General features: G+C 40.8%; 1 protein-coding gene across 1 annotated transcript in view; it reads left to right on the top strand.

The window, feature by feature from the left end:
- LOC126256523 (uncharacterized) overlaps window positions 1–11,291 on the top strand; it is a 1,007,450-nt gene extending 996,159 nt beyond the window's left edge. The window contains exon 4 of the mRNA XM_049955490.1: window positions 9,584–11,291. Coding sequence (XP_049811447.1) covers window positions 9,584–10,073 — 490 coding nt within the window. The 3' untranslated portion in view covers window positions 10,074–11,291. The remainder of the gene's footprint in view (window positions 1–9,583) is intronic.
- The last annotated feature ends 9,610 nt before the right edge of the window (window positions 11,292–20,901 follow it).

A 20,901-nucleotide genomic window follows, 5' to 3' on the forward strand; every position in this document is an offset into this window, starting at 1 on the left:
TGCAGCATATATGCAACGTAGCGCGACTCCGATGCTGGTATAGAATCACCGACATAGGGTCAAGGGATTAGTGTGGCATTCGTGTCTTTCCGACGTGCGTGCTGTAAATGCGGAAACGTGAATTATGGCGGCGTTATTGCCAAATGCGTCCAAACAGAACCAACCTTCTGTCGTTGTTTTCTTGGCTACCGAAAAACAAACATCGGTAGACATCCATCGAAGAATGAAGGCTTGGTACGGGGCAGCACGTCTGTCGAGAATCACCGTTGTGGAATGGCGCGTCAGTTTCCGTGCTGGGTACTGCTGCTTCATGATAACGCACGTCCCCATATCGCAAATGTCGTAAGACAGAAGTTGCGCCAACTCAAGTGGTAGACACTCGAGCACCCGTCCTACAATTCTGATCTCTCCCCAGGCGACTATCACACTTTCGGCCCCTTAAAAAAGGCCTTGAGTGGTCGAAGATTCTTGTTGGACGAGGATGTGCAGCAGGCGGTTACGGACTTCTTCACGCTGCAGGACTCGGTGTTTTAACCAAATGGGTAGGCGTATCTTCAACCAGACGCGTCTGTGGGCTGACTGCCTTCAATGCTCACGGCGGTTTTTCCTGATCGACGTACCGATTCTGGACTGTACGGCCTTCGAATTGAAACTTTTTAATCGCCCCTTGTATATTAAAGCCTTCAAAGTTGGGTCTTCAGGACGCATATCCCATCCCGCTCTTAACAAAAACCATGTTTGTCGTTGTTGTTACTTAGGTTACCCTTTCACATAACGAATCAGGGTGCAGTAATGATTGCAGCAAAGCGCATGGTTTAAACGTCTTATCTTTTGTGTTTATTTTTGTGGTTTTTTTTTTCAATTTTCCTTCGCTGATTGTTAAGACAGTGCAAGACCTTGGCTTCCTAAAGTCTCTGAATCAGCTTAGCACGTCCGTTGTTTGGGACGCCTGATCCAAAATACAGTCCATCAACTTGGCAGTCCCTAAAATGTTTATAGAGCTAAGTGTTCCAATGTGTTGCAGAGGAACGGCATGGATTTACAAGCGGGAAATGTACGAGAGATGCAAATGGATTGCTGACGATTATAGGTGAGAGATAAACTGAAAAAGGTAGAGAAGTTTCTACTGTTTTCATTAACTTAGAGAAAGCCTTTGATACCGTACAGTGGAGTAAATAATGGACATTCTTAGGAAGAATGGTGCCGACTGGATCGATAGAAGAAAAATTGGAAGGGTAGTAAAAAGCGCGGTATCTCCCCATTGCCGTTTAACATATATTGGAGAATATTATTCAGAAATGTTTGAAACGAAAAAGAGGAGTGCGGGTTGGTGGTAGGAGGACAGATATATTCGATCTGCGGATGATGTGTTATTGGCAGAGAGCGAAAAAAACTATGACTGGAATGTTAAAAAGAGTTAAATAATACCTAGGAGGAATTCGGAATGAGAGTTAATAAAAAAAGACAAAACTGGTAAGTGCAAGAAAATTACGAACAACTATAAAGTTGGGACAACAGATATCTAGGAAGCGTAATTACGGACGACATGAGATGTAATAAGGAGGTGAAAACAAGTATAGCAATTGCCAAGAAGGCATTTAATAAGAAGAGGAAGCTTGTATGTTGATGCATGGACGGGGTCCTGAAGAAGCGATTGGCTAAGTGATTTTCAGGAGCGTGGAATTATAAGGAGCTGAGATTTGGATACCGAGGAAAGAGGAAGAAAGAAGAATATAAGTAAAAGCGTTTGAGATGTGGATTTGGAGGAGGATGGAAGGGATAAAATGGGTAAAGAAAGTGAGAAATGAGGTGGTTCCGCGAAGAGTGGGGAAGAGAGAGAGAAATTTTAAAGATAATCAGAAAGAGATAACACAATTGACATGTACATTGGATGAGAAGAGTTAGTTTAATGATGGATCTATGGAGGGAACGGTGAATGGAAGAAGAAGAAGAAGAAGAAGAAGAAGAAGAAGAAGATACCAAATGGTGGATAATATGAGGACAAGAAGCAATTGTCAAAAAAGATGAGGGGCAGCAAATGACAGGAATGCATGGAGAACTAAAGATGGTGATGCTTACGCCGCCCGGTGTAGCCGCGCGGTTTGAAGCGCCTTGCCACGGTTCGCACGGCTCTCCCCCCCCCCCCCCCCCCCCCGGTCGGCTCCCACGGTCATGGGTATGTGTGTTGTCCTTAGCGTAAGTTAGTTTAAGTAGTGTGTAAGATTAGGAACCGATGACCTCAGCAGTTTGGTCCCATAGGAACTTACCACAAATTTCCGATGATGATGATCCAATAATGGACAGAAAAAAACTGATCCTCAGGCTGCTATGTACAAACCTTAATCAGCTGGAAGAGCGAACTGCGCACGAGAGCTGTTTATGTACCTGAAAGTGGCCAGCTGTCTCACACATTTTTGTTTTCGCTTATCGCTCAGTTCTTCCGTGACGACCTACACAGAAGGCGAAGGTGTTGCGTAAGTCGGCGGTCTGGAGGCATTAACGAGGGGAGCTGGCGCCGGCTCCAGGCATCCAGGGAAGCCCGACTAATAAACGGGGCAGCCTCCTGCGTGCTCGCTGGCGTTACGCAAGCGGCCCAGCTGGTGCGCACCGCCTCAGCATCTGCCTCAGCTCGGTGCTGGAGTTCAGCAGGTCGCGAACCGACGGGTGATGAAGCCAAAGTTGCTCAGGTTTCTAACAGCGCAAGTTGTGGCGAAGATGTGACGAGCGTACCTTGAACACCAGTGATTTACTAGACGTGGTTCTATGGAAGTGGCATGCCGTTGCTTGAGCCGACTTACCCAGTCAGTTACGTAGGGGGACCACTGTTCACCTTCAATAGATCATTGCCTCTGGTGAAAAAGTGAAAAGTGACAGACGAAAATCCGTAGTCTGGCAGTTAACCACGCCCCGCATCTCAGTGGTAATCGCGAAGCGTCATGGGTAACATGCGAAATCGACGGCTTTTTGCACAGACACAAAACCTTCACAAGTTCGTATCAGAGGGCGACGGATGTTCCCTAGAGACTTAATATTGGTAATTTTGCAGCCGTTCTTACCCAGTAGTGCTTAAATTAACGTGTGTCATGCGGGTAAGAATAAATGTTATCCGTCGTTTACAATCGATTTCTTGTTATTATTTTTACCAAAAATGTTTCATCTATCGTGTTAGGCATCTTCAGTGATCTACAGAGAAATTTGATAAATACTTGCCTAAAGGTACATATTTTATGCAAATGTAGAGTTCCCTGAAGCACATTTAGGTTAAGTTAATATTTTGTTTTGGCTAGCCATTTTACGTCATCTTGAAGCAGAAATAATAATTTTGATGGGAGAGCGTATCATCTGGGTAATGTATTCACTAGACTCGGGTGGAATGCATTTGAAAAGATGGAATTCTTGCAGTGACGTCGCAGTTCATCTTATCTTTCGCCATATTTGTTGCATGAAAAACAGAAACACAAAATAAAATACAGACAAATGATGTACATGTGGAGACACACATTTTCCCGTCATTGACAAAATGTTTGTTATTCAGCAGCATACGTTTTCAACGGACATATGCAAAAGCAGTCGGTGGCCAGAGACAGAAATGTTTTTAGACCCAAGTTGGAAGCCTGTAATTTCACAAATTCCTTTTATTCTCTCCGGAATTATCAGAGATTCATTTAACTGCACTGTCCTAATTTACAAAAACATTAAGAAATATTGTTTGTGTAATGTAATAGTAACTCAGATTCGTTTTACGGGCCGGACATTCTCGTCTGGGTTAGTCAGGTTACACTGTCATCCCAGGTGGTTGCCCGATTGTTTCCTAACCGTAGCCCACGGCTGCCCTTTATTATTTGAAATTAATAACTTACTATTACTACCAAATTTCGGTATAGTAACAAGCGAAGTTGACACAGTGTTTTAGGCTTTGGACTGCAGTCGATACGAACGGGATTAAAATCTCCATCCTTATTTAAATTTTCAATTATTTGTCGTTAGAGTCCCATAAAAAAGGACGAAACGGACACTTGCCCAATATGACCTTTTGCTCAGCCTAGAAACAACCTTGTTCTTGACAGTGCGTTTAGCCAGATTCTTTTTTGTTTCTTCCATCCTTTTCTTTGGTGTACTCGTTATTATTAACGCGATCCACGGTCTTATGGTACTGTTACAGTTGTCCTATAGAATTTTTAAAAATCATGTACAACTTCATAGTATTTTGTCAGTCAAACGAGAGAATTAGATCATTTGTTCCAACGCGCTGCAATAGCTTTGAATATCGTCGGGGAATGAGTTCCTGGTCAAATGTTGGTTTTGATATTTGTAATAATATTGCGTAACACATTGTGTGAAACTACAAAAATAAACTTAAAGCGCGAATTTCTGTAGCATCGAATTACGCTTGTAGTGCAAGTCACTAAAGCAGGTACGTCGCCTGCTTAAGTTGCAAAGCATGTGATTGTTGGAAATATTAATAAAATTTTCACAAAAATTACTAAGTCGGTATTTTGTGTATACTACGACGAACCACCTTCCAAAAACACAGTATTGAAGAATCGGCGCGGTTTCCTTCTCGAGGGATAGTTGAACTTATAATCATCTCCTCGAAAAAATAAAATTACTTAATCTTTTCGAAGCTCCCTGGCGGATTAAAAATGTGTGTTGGGCCGAGACTTTAACGCAGTGGTCATCAAACAGCAGCCCACGGACCGAATCAAATGTTCGTGCGGCCTGCGTTCCTCAGCTGCTGGAAGCATATTATACAACACAGCCAACAGCAAAAATCCGGAAACGTCAGCTAACGTTTAGATCTTTTTAGGAGTGTGTTTTTCTTGCTCAGCAACAAACAACAATAGTTCCAGAGATAATATTTTAATGTGTGCTAAATTTTGATTGACGTTGGTGAAATCGGCCGCATACGTCAAGAACAGAGTGGTACGCAGCCTAGCCACCGCGGGGTTAAGGGGAATATTTTATTTCTCTGTCTTGCAATGGCGACAACTCACTAGCGTGCGCAACTAGCACCGATCTGCAACTGTGGCACAAATGTTGAACGGAAATAACATAGATTCATAATAGCACATTATAGGGACGGCCATCTCCAAATGTGATAAACGTTTGTAACAAGTAAATGGAATTAAATTGAAGCTGTTGTAATACAACCGTTCGCCGGGTGCAAGTCTTTAGATTTGACGCCATTTCGGCAACTTGCGTGTCGATGGGGATGAAATGATGATGATTACGACAACACAACACCCAGTCCCTGAGCGGAGAAAATCTCCGACCCAGCCTGGAATCGAAACCAGGCGGTGTTAAAACTATTACAGTGAAACTGAATGAAATGCTGTAGGTGTATTTGTTCGGGTGCAAACACCCATACGAAATAGTTTTTAAAATTAATGCAGTTATCTGAGATATGCTAAAATACTGAATGACTAGACATAACATGGAAGAAAATATTACCCATCAAGCTAGGAAGCTGGCGTGAATCAAATATGCCCCACAAGAACGGGCTTATATATATTTAATAAATGCAACTTTTAAGTTCATACCAAAAGAAAGTACCCATAAACGCTACTTCATAGGTTACAGAAAGCCGCAATGTAACAGCTGCTGTGGCTAGGGCAAGATTTCAGCACTCCTAATTTGATGATAAACCATCGTCAAATGATAAAATGGCCATCGTCAGTGATGACTCATATCTAAAACGAAAGAGTAGAATTAGGAATCAGAACTGATCCTTAATTAGAAAACAGTGAAACAGTAAGTCAAACGAAAAACAGATGGAAATCATCCCCATGTGACGTGGATCAATTGCCAAAAACGAGACTGACCTGTGTTAAGCAGCGGACTGTACACATTCCGATTAAAATATGCTCTTGTCCACCTACGTCAAGCAACTTTTGTAATTGAAGATGGTCTTTTTATCATTTCACTTCGTTTTTTTATCATTTGAGGAGTGCTGAAATCTTTGTCTAGCCAAGTAACTGCATTAATTTTAAAAACTGCTTCGTATAGATATTTGCACCTGGAGATGCAACTCAAATTTGCGAAACCGGTGTGTGAGTTTGTAAGTGATGTGAACAAATACACCTACAGCCAACTGTTGGAGATGCCATTCTGTTTCTTGTATTTTAAAAAACTGTTGACTATATGAAGTGTCTAGCAATGATGTAGGATTGTTTTAACTTCGGTTGCTCCAGTTTTAAAATTATCTCGTTAATCAGTATAACGCAGGTTATACTAGTTGCCAACTAGACGTAAGATCGGTAGGGGAAGGTGTGCTAATAGAGCCAGGACGGGAAAAGAGGCCATTGCATATTTCTTGCCTTGTACAGCGCTGCTGCCTGCTGAAAAGCGGTTAAGGCCATTGTTGTCAGGGAAATCGACAGACAAAGCTTGTCCCGTTATTTTTTGGTAGAAACTTTGATTTTGAGTCGTCTGATGTTAGGTAAGTCATTTAGATTATTATTGTTGCCTCATTTGCATGGATAGTAGTAATTTTTAGAACATGAGTGTTTAAACAACGTCTTTAACTTGCAAATGTAGTTCCTTGTTATTTGTTTTAGTTTGATAGTTTCTTCTGCGAACCTCGCAAGGCGCAGTCGCGTCGGACGAAATAAAGCCGTCCGCTGAAAAAGTCTTTTAGAAACGAAGGAACTGTAGAATGTGTTATCGTATTATCATCACATACTATATGAGCTCTCCACCCCCACCCCCTCTCCCCCCAATCGTTCCGTATTGGAACTAGTTTTTATAATTGATTATTGCCTAGATGAACCGATGGCGCGATATTTTGCAATTTGCGCTACTAATGATACAATTTAGGTAATTAGACTTTTGTAGTAGTGCTTACATATTTTTTAAACTTATCATAACGCTAGTGGGCGCATCAAAATCGGTTTTCCTCTTGTTATAAACGTACCCTTAATTAGAAACTATCATAACAGCACACAGCACAAAAAAATAAACAGCACGCCCCTGAACTGATTAACAAAACAACTACTGAGCTCAAGTACGTCCAGCAATAGACAGAAATTGGTCTTCGCTGAAGTAGGGATGGACGATCCCCGATAATGCTATCGGCATATCAGTAGATTAAATCTAAATTTACGACCCTCCACCCCTCTCACAGCCTTTACTTCCGCCAGTACCCCTTCTCCTACCTTCCAAACTTGACTTCGCTGCTTAGTGAAAAGTCATTCTGGACGGTTTTGTTTGTTTGCGAGGGCATGTCTGTATATCCTGCGCCGCAGTACTGCAGCAGACATTCCTGCGCGAACAAAGAAAACATCGGTACTTCCTATGGCTACCCCAAGTGCAGAGGCGCTATAGTTTTCCACTACTTTCCTCTCACTGAACCGTAATCAGTATTCACCTTCCGTACAAGTGATAATACACTGACGGAAAAAAATCGCAGCACCAAAAAATGATTAATGCAGAGTAATAAAATTCTGGGATTACATTTCTCCATGGAACATTTATGTGACTAACGTTGCAAGGTAACAGGTTAGCGTAAGTGCGAGATAACCAAGCGTGAAATGCTGGTACATTAATAATTGGTGTCGCCGCCAGAATGTTGAACGCAAACATGGATGTATTGTGTAGTACAGGTGCCGGATATCGGTATGTGGGGGTGAAGTTCCATGCCTGCTGCACTTGGTCCGTCAATACAGGGACGGTTAATGCTGTTTGTGGGTGACATTGGAATTGACGTCCGATGATGACCCATGTGCGCTCGATTAGAGACAGATCTAGTGATCGCACAGGCCAAGGCAACACGTCGACATTCTCTAGATCATGTTGGGTTAAAACAGCGGCTTGCAGGCAAGCGTTATCCTGTGGGAAAACGTGCTCTTAAATGCTGTTTATGAATGGCAACAAAACAGGTTGAATCACCAGATTGGTGTACAAATTTTCAGTGAAGGTGCATGGGATAACCACGAGAGTGCTCGTCCTGGCAAACGAAGTCGCACCTCAGATATTAACTACAGGTGTAGGCCCAGTGTGTCTAGCACGCAGACAGGTTGGTCGCAGACCCTCAACTTGTCTCCTTCCAACCAACACACGGCCACCAATGACACCGAGGCAGAAGCAGCTTTCATCGCCTCTTCCCCCCCCCCCCCACCCGATTAGAGCTCACTCTTGACACCACTGAAGTCGCAAATGGCGGCGTCATTGAGTCAGTGGACAGCACGCCACAGGGCGTCTGGCTTCGTTGTGTCACTGTGGTGCCAACTGATGCCAGATGCAGTATGATGCACCAGAACCATACAGCGAACATGATGCTCCTCCCTCTACGTATTGCCACTTGGCCGTCTAGAGCCCGATCTTATTGCGACCGTACATTCCCGCGATCACCGCTGCCGGCTGTCATGTACAGTGGCTACATTCCTACCAAACCTCTCTGCAGTGTCGCGGAAAAAAACATCCAGCTTTTCGTAGTCTGACCTCGTTCAAACTCAGAGAGTTGTCGATAATGGCGTCTTTGTCACCTTAAAGCCATTCTTGACTAACATCAACTTACCACGTCCAGTCTTAAACTAACGCTTACAACCGTTACAGCGTGTATTTAAAGCAAACCTCATTTGCATCCACATAGTAGCGCTATTAGTCTAACAACCCTACCACAACAAAGGTCAAAAATTAATTACGATTTGTAGTGTTGCTCACGCTGCTAAATATTGCATTTTCGGGCAACAACAACGTTGTATTATGTGACAGGTGTCATTAGAGCCCAGTTAAGAAAGTCATTTCATGAAATAATGGATAAACTAGGCACTCATCTTTTTCCTGTTTCCCACGCTGGCTCAATGGTCGAAAATCTAGGTAGTGATGATTCCAAGCTCGGATGCAAAGAGGCCTAGGTGTTATTCTGCGATATTCAAAAGTTTTATAGACGTGTTTCATAAACCATTCTTGAAGATTAAACTTTTGCAAGTTAGCACAATGGTGATGTAAAAAAGTAATCAGCACTCCGAATTTAAGTTACATTTCTTTTTTATTACTTTTGTTGCACCAACACTTCACAATATAAAACATACTTAAAACTATCATCCTCACTGTTAAAGTTCACATTTCATAAACTGACTACAATTTGCGTCTTTTTAACATGACGACTAAGACTTCACTCTCTAATAACCGCTTACGCGCCCAAAAATCAGAGTTACAAGTACGTCAAAGATCATAGTGACAAAAGAAAGAATTCACATAAGAATAATATCATTGCAATATAAACAAATCGATGTATCAAAGTATCTCTATATTAATGAAATCAAATCTGAATGTTGTCTCAGAAATATGTTAACTACTTTACAAAAACACAGTAGAATATTGCTGGTATCGAGAGGTTGAGGTGAGGTGCCGTAATGGTTACGTAATTCGAGTACCATTACACTAGCGCCACTCTTAAGCGACTGGTTCGAAATTTGAATCCACATCTTTCAGATGTGGAAACGTGCCTGTCACCTTTCGTTTATGACGCTCATGTCATCCTTGGTGTTAAGGTTTTTACCGTCAGTATATTTCATGTCGTCGACATAGGTGTGCTGCTTCACTGCGATTGCTTATGTGCCGGTGTGTGTTTGTTTTGCAGCACGGACAGCGGCTGGGACAACCCGTTCCGCCCGGATGGCGACCTGAGCCGCGAGGCAGATGAGATAGTGGAGCTGATCAAGGGCGGCAAGCCCATCACGCCGACGCCGGGCAGCACGGCGCCGCAGCTGCCGGAGCCCGCCGCTGCCGCCAGCGCCATCGCCGGCGACGGCAAGGCGGCGGCAGCGAACGCCGACGGCGCGCAGTCGCCGCAGCTGCAGCAGCAGCAACAGCAGCTGCAGGCCGCCAGCCCCCAGCTGGCCGCCAAGCAGGCGTCGCCGCTGCAGCAGCAGGTGGCCAACAGCAAGCCCGCCGCGGGCGCCGGCGCCAACGGCAATGCCCCCGGGGCCGCCGCCAACGCCGCCCCCGACAGCAAGCCGGCAGCGGTCGAGGTGCAGCGCGGCACTGTCGTCCAACCCAGCGACGCCTCCCAGGTGGAGCACGTCGTCATCAAGAAGAAGCCCAAGTGCAAGTGCTGCGTCATACAGTAGACGGCCGACCGCTTCCACCATCCACTCGAATCGCACTGCACGGAGTGAACATTTGCGATGGCTTTCTCGTCACTTCTCCCCGGTCCAGTAAACTTTTCACGAATCTCGCTAAACGGACAAAACCATCCGCGCGTCGGAAACGCGTATTTGACGGACGTAGCAGTTCGGAGAGCTTACGTACGCGAGAATTTAAAATTTCGTTGCAAACCGTTCCGTCAGAGAGCAAATTTTTAAGCGTACGACTAACAATATTTCCACTTTGAATTCTTCTCCAAATGACACAAGATTACAAGAGTTATTACCCACTTCAGTTTCATTAAAGAGTTTTTACAATAAGTGCATCACATCGTCAAACACAATTTGCTGCAGAGACTTTTTTTTTTTTTTTTTAATAAAGTTTGACCATCAGTTCTCGATGAATTGTATAATAAGAAACTGACCATTAGAAACATAACTGCACTTCGCACTACACTATCAGAATAGTGAAAACTTAAAAAAAAAAAAAAAAAAAAATACACGCAAATGTTCACTGCCACACTGAGGACCATTATCTGCTGTTTCATCTCTCCTCATTTACCTTTCAGCGCCCCTCCTGTCAATTCAGCAAAATGCATTTTGTTTATGAAATAGAAAGGCCAATTCGTATGAAAAATTATTCTCCAGTGTGGAAAAACTGACAAGTTGCCTGCAATCACCAATAGTGCTAATATAAATGTGTATAATGAAAAAAAAACTTTGTACAAGAGTTATGGACTACTGTACAGTTAAAAGTTCGTGTGGTGCATTATTTCTGCTTGTGCTTCTGACATAGACACTTGCATAACATACAGACTTCTGAAAGGAGGAAGAAACTGATGCTTAATTGTGAAGAGTGGAGTTCAGGTTAGCCTTCTGCTTCTATGTCTGGGGGTAACACAGTTGGTAAGGTATAAGAAAAGACTGTTGCAGACATTTTGTCCTGCCGGTGGGACTGTGCACCCTAGCTGCAGGGACTAAAGGTTCCTTAGTGTACAGAGATGGATGTGACCGTCACCAGAGTTTGTGAATTTCTAAAATAAAATTATTATAATATTAATAAACTCATTATATATTATTAATCAGAGCTTTAGAAAATCTGCAGTATATATTTTAACTCTGTATTTAGAAGAGATGTGATTAACTATGTTGGAAAGTTGAAGGGTTGGGCATCCAAATAAAGTAAAAAAATTAAAAATTTGAGTCCAACATTTAAGTTCTAAGTCGCCATTTTTAACTGATTTATTTTCCTTATTACTGTTCAATAATATAGAAACAGTGATAGCTGTAATTTATTCATTATTATTACTGTCACTAACATTTGTAATTTAATTTTTCTTTATGCTTAAATTAAAAAAATATATTGTATATAAAACACCAGTTACAGATTAATGACACAATAAAAGTATAGATTTTTTCATAACAAACAGCCTCTTGATGGCAGTAAAGAAACAGGTAGTAAATGTGTTTGTAATTGTACAAAAAAAGAGGATGACCTCAGACACCAGGATCAGAGAGAGAGACTTCAAAAAAAAATCAAGAATATGGATGCACTTGGCAAGTTGAGGTGTTTCATCCATCATTATTTTTAAAATTGTTTTTGAGATGATGATAACTGAAGCAGAACAACCTCCTGGAGTAGGTTGGTTATGATAAACCAACTGAATATCGCTCGAACAGCAGTCCACGGGTATACTGCGGGTTCATAGTGTCCAACGGGCACAATATTTCGGCGATCAGACATGTCGCCATCGTCAGGTGCGCTGACGAACTGAGCTTCTGACGAGATTGCGGGTACAATCTCAGCAAGGCTTGGGACCCGGCACATGAATGTAATTAAAAAGACTCTGAGCGAGAAGTACGAACTGGCGACCAGGACGGTCGTAGCAAGCACATTGACGCTACGACAGATTCCGACGCCCACGTCTTCGCGAGCGCGGGCGCGGACGGCGAAGAGAGCGGCCCGCAGGGGGAGGAGATTTAAATCGGCCGCCCGCCCTCAGGAGCTCAGTTCGTCAGCGCACCTGACGATGGCGGCATGTCTGGTCGCCGAAATATTGTGCCCGTTGGACACTGTGAACCGGCAGTATACCCGTGAACTGTTCAAGCAACAAATACGCCGGGAGAAACTGAAGAATCACAACAACTGAATATCATTCCTTCATAACTTTTATTCATGCTCACCACACAGTCTGCTCGTACTGTAGTTAAACGTTCCATTATTATGCACACTAGTGCTTTGTTTGCAGGCATTGGGTAAATTTGTCACAGACCAACAAAGTAAATTAATACTTTCAACTTTATGCACTTTCTCAAAACACTGTGGTAAATTGATAAAAACTGCTGCTAAATGAATGATAGGCCAATTGACACACAAAGTTACACTGTAATATGGCTGAACACTACCACATATAAAACAGTGACATTATAATCCTCTTGTCACATGTAAATCAGACAAAACTGTAGAAAAGCTGTGATAAAGACAAGACTGCTGCCTTGACACTGAGGCATTATGTACCAAATGAAATACAATGATGGGTCAAACTCAGAGAGACATGATCAGGCATTTAAATGTTTATCCTTCTCTTATTCATGGGCTTCTAACTGCATGCTCAGCAATCAATGTATTTGGTTATAGACTAAACGGTATTCTCGTGTGTTATTTGTTGTGTGCTGTGCTCTCCAAAGAGTAAGATTGCATTAGGCAGTAAGGGTCAGAAGCTATAGTCCAGGCAAATTAGGAAAAATGGGGGAAAAATTTATGTAATGTAATTCATTTTCCTTTTTCAAACTTTACAAAAAATGGTTCATCTAACGAAGTTGTCTATATGACAGAAAATATTTCTGGTGAAATTCTACTCAGAGATGGTTAAATGCATATTTAAGCGAGGTAATTAGTTTACGAGTGCTAAAATTTAAGGGTAAAAAAAGGTGAAATTTCTCTTAAAACAGGCTTTTTAGTCTTTTACATTAGATGTTTGCAACTTAAATTGTTGGAATGAAAATCATTTTTCATGAAAATAAGAATTACTGTAAAACTAATCAACAATTACTTTTGTTATAATATATTTACAATCATATGAACAGCATGTAGACAATGAAAATACCACAATATCTATCAAACAAATACATTCTCGTAAATATTTTTTTTTACATAAAACTCATTCAAATTTTCTCTCAAATCACTGTGAGGCGCATTAGTGCAGCTTTGTCCGCAACAGTCTTTGCGCATTGTTGTGCAATGTAGGTCAGCCTTCACACATCCGCACTTTCCCTGCAGCCATGAGTGCACCCGCATGAAATCAGTAACAGTATTTCCTCTGGAGCAAGTGGTCGTTTCATGGGAATTGGGAAGAGGGTTGAGTTTGATTCCCTCCGCCCCCAGTTTCTGGGAAAGAAGTTGTTCCCCAGTCATAGCTGGACTTGCAGGTAAACATGGTAAGAGTGGAGGCGTCCTGCATCAGTAATGGGTGGCAAACGAGAAAGTATGACAGCGTTGTTTGCCTGACCCACAAGTACATTAAAACATTCAAATCGAATTGCATGTAAGTTGTTATCATCAGTACACTCCCTCTCCCTCCTCCACACACAAAAACGGTAGACGGGGGGGGGGGGGTGAGGGGGAGGGAGAGGGAGAGAGAGAGAGAGAGAGAGAGAGAGAGAATAAATTTCTCTCCTGCTTTTGCAATGGTATCAGGAGAGGAAGCAGTATTGTTGAATATCCGTGGAATATTATGCAGTTTGGGGATACCAGCAGAACAATTGGAAAGCTTGCAGCCTTCCTTTTCCAAACAAGGCTGAAGTGTTGTCACAACCACTTACTGCATGAAGAAACAGTATTGAATTCTTGCGTTCATGAACGAGTGAGGATATACGTATATATTTACAACTGTAACACCTTGTTCTATGTCGTCTGGAGGAAAAGTGATAAGTAGCGCAAGATGATCTACATCTTGACGCTCTATAATCACTTGCTGGTAAAATTTTGAGGCATTTATTGCTTTTGCAACAATTTAAACATCTGCATCATCATCCGCAATCCTGGTTTCAATACCAAAACTGTCAAGTTTTTGCACAAGCTGTGTAATAAACATGTCGTTATTGCTGAGGTTGTAGGAAAGGCGAACTGTAATTCAGCACATAATATGCTGTTATTAAAGAAAATGTCTCGTGAGGTCCGCTTCATCGTTCGCCTTGGCGTTCAATAGTTTCTATTTTCAGAGAACTTTCTAAATGTCCATTAAATACAACAGCAACATCATCTTTATAATGCCTTTGAATATACGCTATTAAGGTTTTATAAATGCCACCAAAACATCCATTCTCGGCCACACGACATGGTGCGTAAGAAACCCTCCAACTATAACAAAGAACGTCGATTCATTATTGTCCATATTCCTTTCAGGTACTTGATTGAAAAGATTGTACAGAGACGACTTTTTTGTTTTCCTCATCAATCCACTGCTGTAAGAGACATTGGTATACTCGATAATTCGTACATGAAGCAGCCCTTCAAATCACCAGGTGAATGAAACGTGCGCAGTATTCTCTGAAAGAAATGCGTTTTACCTACTTGAGTTATATTTTTTTCAATCCTGAGAGTTGACATGCACATTGCCCTAACCATGATCGCTTAAGCTTCAGAGAACCAAATTTTGGCGAGACAGTAACTATTGCTCAAAGAGCTTCTTCACCAACAGACGCAGGTTTGTAGCTGTTTACTTTCTGAGAAGCTACTAATCCAGATCGTTACGAACACAATTGTTCCTTACAAACAAATGGAGTGTGTTGTTGCAACCATAGCTGAAATGTTCTGTGAATTTTCTCGTAAATTTCTATCCTCCCACTCCACTTGAAATCCAGTGTAAATTGCAGAACTGTTCCTTAGCTTCACATATGTGATGGACTATTGATATTCCGCAAATTCATTGCAACACTCTTCCGTGTGAAACACCTCCAACACTTTTCAGGTTCTTCATAAGCGTTTGTTCTATCGTCATGTCAGTCCATACTCCACACCAGTACTTACCAGAGCATCGAACCGTGAAGAAGCTGTCCTTGGTGAACTTATCGAACTCCGCGTGTTTCATGGTTTTGTTCAGTTCTTCCATGTCCTGGAGGTACAAATGACACGTCTTAGCATAAAAAGTGTCCAGTTGCATGGAATATTGGGAGCATATCACTCACACATTCTATATGGAGCTCCCAATTCCCCATAAGCTGTGCCTGGATGAAATACAGTGCCGAGATGACAAGCTGAATGTATTGTATCCATAACTGGGAAGTTTTCCCTCTTTGCTTAATGTCATCCATTGTGTTGACAAATTTATTTTTCAGCTTTTCAATCACTTGGTCTATTTTCCAAATGCACAGTTTCCACTCAAATCAGGAATACAGTCTTTAATATGTTGCTTCCTCCACGACTGCCAGTTCGTCCAGCATTATGATGGAAAGAGCACATATGACTGCAGAGTGAGCCTGACTTGCTTTCTGGCGCTACTTTGACAGGTAACATCAACTACTACTACTACTACTACTACTACTACTACTACTCAGCTGTCCTGGACACTGGGTAGGAAGAAACGACAGCGACAGTAGTGGTAGAAGAGTGCTGAGTGAATGGAGTGAATCGGAACGAACTAGACGTTTTCATTGTTGGCACGTACTCCTGATTTCAACAGTACTGATCGCAAAAGAAATATTTCCATACACTTAATCACGCTTTTCATTTAAATACTTTTATAAGTAACAAAAATTGCAAACTATTACGTTAACAGAATTCTATTCCAATTCTTATACCTCAAATACCATTCATGTAAGTGAAAAGATGCACAAGATATTTTTCGTGTACAACTTGGCGAGAAACAGCGCGCGCGCGCGCGCGCGCACACGACGCGGACCTTTTCTGTTTCTTATTACAACGCCCCATATGAGTATTTTCCCGAAGTTTCAAAACTTTATAAATTTTCCCCCATTTGCTGATTTTCTTACTAATTTGCTTAGAGTACTACAGAGAATGTGAGCGACATCTGGGTACACGACATTCCCGCAATAAGCAGCAGCATCCATTGATACTCTTGGGTGTCCTACGTGCGAGCGACGATCTCCCACTACAAGACGACAACTAGAGCTGACCAGCTGTTTCTATAAAACAGCGCCCCTAAACGGTAGAACACTGTAGTTAGAGAATAAGGCAGTAAAATTAGCTCTGTTATGAAAATAAGGCAGTAAAGGAGCGCTGTGCACGAAATTACCAAGGGAAGATTTTCATGGAGAATTTCATAATTTACATCATCTACGAAGACCACCCAACAAATTTACACGCGGATGAGCAGAAAGACATTAGACCATCTTATCATTAAATTAAAGGCGAATGTATCCTACATGATCAATAATTTTCAGCAAGCGATAAGTGCGGAAGTATGACAGGCTACAGTAAATATAGAAGGATAAGGTCCACATTATAATTGGAATGTGTGATGTAACGGTAGTGTTGCAGGCAAGTATCTGGACATCGTGTTTGGTCCAGGGTTCGGTTCTCGCTACTACGTATATTTTTACGAACTCTCTTAAGTTTTATCTATGCTGTTTACATTGTATTTCGAAGTGCATTTTTAAGGTCTTGCCTAAGCACTTGGTCTTTAAATGCATACACAGCATCCCAGTATATCACACACATCAAATTCTCAATAAAACAGAATTAACAACCACGAAATTCTACTTCTATTTGATTGTTGAGAGCGTAATTCATCAGCAGTCAGTGTTAACGCCAAGCATTTCAGTTAATCCAAACAGTCTGTATAAATAAAGCATACAAAATTTTTGAAAAGGAAATCAAACATTTTGCGAAATGATTTGTCTAAAAGTAAGAAATACAACATACTAGAGAAACATTTGATGCAACTCATTTTCTGTACGTGATTTTAGAGCTTCATTCAGAGGCACGTCAAACGCTGCCTAACTGCCCTTCCTGCAGCTAATGGGATCACAACATAGAATGTTTAGTGCAGAAGACTTAAACGTGACGACATTACACGTTAAAGTAAATGGCCTCACTTGTAGCTGTTACCACAGGAGGCAGTATTCACTGTGAGTACGCAAACATTTGAAGTGAACAAAATATCAATGAAGAAACATTCCCTTTATCGATCAGTTTTAACGTAAACTAAGAAAAGTGATAGTAGACTTACACTGATTTCTCGAAAATACAGAATGTGTGTTCATCCACCCAAAAATCCACCACAGTTAGGCTCCATGTGCACCATAAGGTGAGAGATTACTAATGCCTGTGCACTACGGCTCAGCAGGGGGAGGGAGTTTACAGTGGAGTTTTAATTTTATGTAGCTGCATCAGTGTTGACACAGTAACTACTAAATGTTCGTGTACAGAAGTCTCAAATACATAATTATTGCAACTGAACATATTTTTAAAAATCTAGTAAGGGATCATGAATTACAGAACTGAACCCAACAGAAGGACTAGACCATGAAATAATGATCTTAAAACTGAAGCCACTGATACATTTTGCATACTCACTCACTGATGTTAGGTCTGAGTACTTTTTACTCATTTTATTCTATTTTGAATATGGAAACTAAAAATCTTTAATAGCAGTAAATATTTAGGATGTAGCTAAGTGAGAGTCTGGAAGATTATAAATCCAAAAGGTCCCCAAATAAATGGCGTGATGAGTCAGTTCAGTGGCCTAAGGAAGGTAAAGGCTCACCAGCTCCAGTAGGACCTTTGCATTATTCAAACCCATTTTTGTGGTGATGAAAACTTTATCTTAATATCTAAGATTACATTTGTGCCTCACCAGATTTGACTTAGATCTATTCCGCATTATTTTTTTTTTCCCCATGTTGATTTAAACCCTTTTTGTTCACAAACGGCTCTAAGCACTATGGGACTTAACTTCTGAGGTCATCAGCCCCCTAGACTTAGAACTACTTAAACCTAACTAACCTAAGCACATCACACACATCCATGTCCAAGGCAAGATTCGAACCTGTGACCGTAGCAGCAGCGCAGCTCCGGACTGAAGCACCTAGAACTGCTCGGCCACAGTGGCTGGCTTTTGTTCACATGTTAAAACACTTCCTGATCAGTGATACTTCAACATCATTTTTAATACCCACTTCCCCCACGTCCTTCCACTTTTAAGAAATTATTACAGTCCTTTTATTTTCATCCTCTATCTTACAATGGCAAATACTCTCAAATTCATCTAATAGCATTTTAGAAATAATGGACATTTAAATGCCAACATGTCCTTTATCACTTCTCACACTTCTGTGAGATGATAACTGAGAAAAACTGGAAGGAAGAGAGAAATTCTGCAGCAGACTGTTGATCTTTCTCATATCCAAAGGTGTTGTCTCACTCATAACTTCAAGCAAAACTCTGAATGGCAGTTTGTATGAAGTTTCTGATTTGAGTTCCCATGATGACGATTATGAATTTTTTTCCCGCTATATCAATTTCTACAGATTTTGCAGATGGTTCACGTTTCTAGCTGGCTGTAACTGTTGACTTTCCACAGGTGAATGAAGATTAATACTGGGGTGGTTCCTCAAAAATAAAAAAAAAAGTTTGCCTTGCCGTTGACTATTAAGGACTGTTCTCTGCCTCTAATGACTTCATTGTAGGCAAGTCATTATACTCTGAATATTGTTTCCTTCCTGAAAGCAACTGGTTATTGTAAAAAATAATTTTGGGTAACTCCATATAGAAGATACTAACACAATACAAATATAGTGATGCAAAGGAGAGATGACTCTTTTTTAAGTTTTTCTTCCGCAGTTCAGTATTGAAAATAGTGTTCCAATCATTATGGAGCTGAGATGCATTAGTAGATGAACGGCACCCTTAGAGAAAAGTGATACAATGCAGTGTGAGCAAAGCTTATTTTGAATAAATTTATTTCTTCATGATGGTGTCAGTATACGTAACATGAGCAACCATCCTTTCTTGTGTGTTGGTCTGTGAGGACTCCTTACAAACAAAAATATAACAGGAAACTTGGTTGTCAGTGTAAGTCTCAGACACTACATGTTCAGCAAGTGTTAAATTCAATATTTCACCCGAAACTGGAAACTGAAAAGGCTACACAGTGATGAAACAATGTTACTTTTCTTTTTGACAGGAATGTTATCAAAAATTGCACCTTATTCTGCTGAGTATGAGATGTGTATTGTCAGCAACACTTCATAAACCATCTCAATAACAGATGTTAATCATTCTTCACGAGTGAATAGCTATAAACAGTGTCATACAGAATTTTTCTGAAGTCATCTATGTGCATTATAAATTATGGCAATGGCATTGCAAGCAAATTAATTTCAAATGGAACTACTAAAAGATAAATGTAATCAGTAATTTAAAAATCTGTTGACCTAGGTACTGATAAGTGCTGTGATAAATTCTAAGCATCTTCCTTATTTGTACTATACTTTCTCGTTAGTTGATGCTGTGTTCATTGGCGCCCACACAATTTCCCTACAGAACTGATGAAAGAATCATGGAATTGAGATAACAGAACACGCAATTACAGATGGAAAGCAACTTTAAGTAACATTGTTTGCAGGGAACATAAGACTCAGTATTGTCAAGCAATTAGAAAACTGTAACTTTATTTTCTTGGTTATACAAAAACTAGACACTTTCAGAATATGTGATGTCAACCCCCTGCAACAGTTTTAAATCTGTAGGCTAAAGAAGTGGACAAATTGGTAATATGGAATGTTTATACGAAACTAGATGGGTTCAAACCCTTACCCACCCAACTTGATATTGATTGCAGCAAATTTAAAATTGCTTTTGTATGTCTATCATTTTGACTGTAGGTCCTGGGGACAACAGCCATTCACCATTGTAAGAAAATGGAACACCTACAGCTGTCCTTATGATCGTGTTTATTGTGTAGCTACCAGTTTTGGCACTTTGGTGCGCCATCTTCAGGTTGTAATTGACAATGAAGGGGTTATCACAATCCATACATACACTGCGTCAGTGGCCAACATAACTGGTTTATGTAGACTGCAATTGATGGTTGGAGTGCTGACATCACAATTACAGTCTGTGTAAACCAGTTATGGCAGGCCACTGATGCAGTGTTTATGTTACTGGCCAAACCCGATTTTAGGATGAACTAGTTTTGCCTAGGTCAAACTCGTTCATCCTGTAACCGATAGGATAAAACCGTTTAGCCTAGGTCAAACTGGTTTATGCTAGTTAGAATTTACATGCTTTAAGATAAACTGGTAGGTCCTAGTCTGAACTAATTTCACCTCATTTGTATCTTCTATAAGCTTTTCAAAGTAAACTGAATAAAGGAATACAAATAAAATAGTCAATATGATTCATTAAAGTTATTTATTAACTAATCAGTAATTCACATCTATCACTAGATTAACTTACATCTATCCATCCACAGAAATCACCTTATTTGCAATTTGCTTGCTTACTTATTTTTGCAATGTTTACTTTGGTGGCAGAATACTTTGTTTCTCTTACAATTGCATTTGTTTGTTGTGCAGTTTTTCATGCAACTGCATTTCACGAAGCCTTGCCCTGATCCAACAATGTTTTGTGGCTGCAGTCCTTTAAGATATTTCAATATCTTGGTTAATAAGATCTTCAACATCTAAAAACTTCTGAATGCAGATGTCGAAATCAGTTCTAAAAAATAAAAAACAAGTTAAAACAAATATTTTTTTTATATTTTACTACAAAAATTATGGAAAATTTTAATAGTATTATACCTGCAATAATGTCTTTGAAGTACGCCATGTCTGGTGCCAACTTTGTAGA

This window comes from Schistocerca nitens, chromosome 1 (assembly GCF_023898315.1).
Source record: "Schistocerca nitens isolate TAMUIC-IGC-003100 chromosome 1, iqSchNite1.1, whole genome shotgun sequence".
Taxonomy (NCBI): Eukaryota; Metazoa; Arthropoda; class Insecta; order Orthoptera; family Acrididae; genus Schistocerca; species Schistocerca nitens.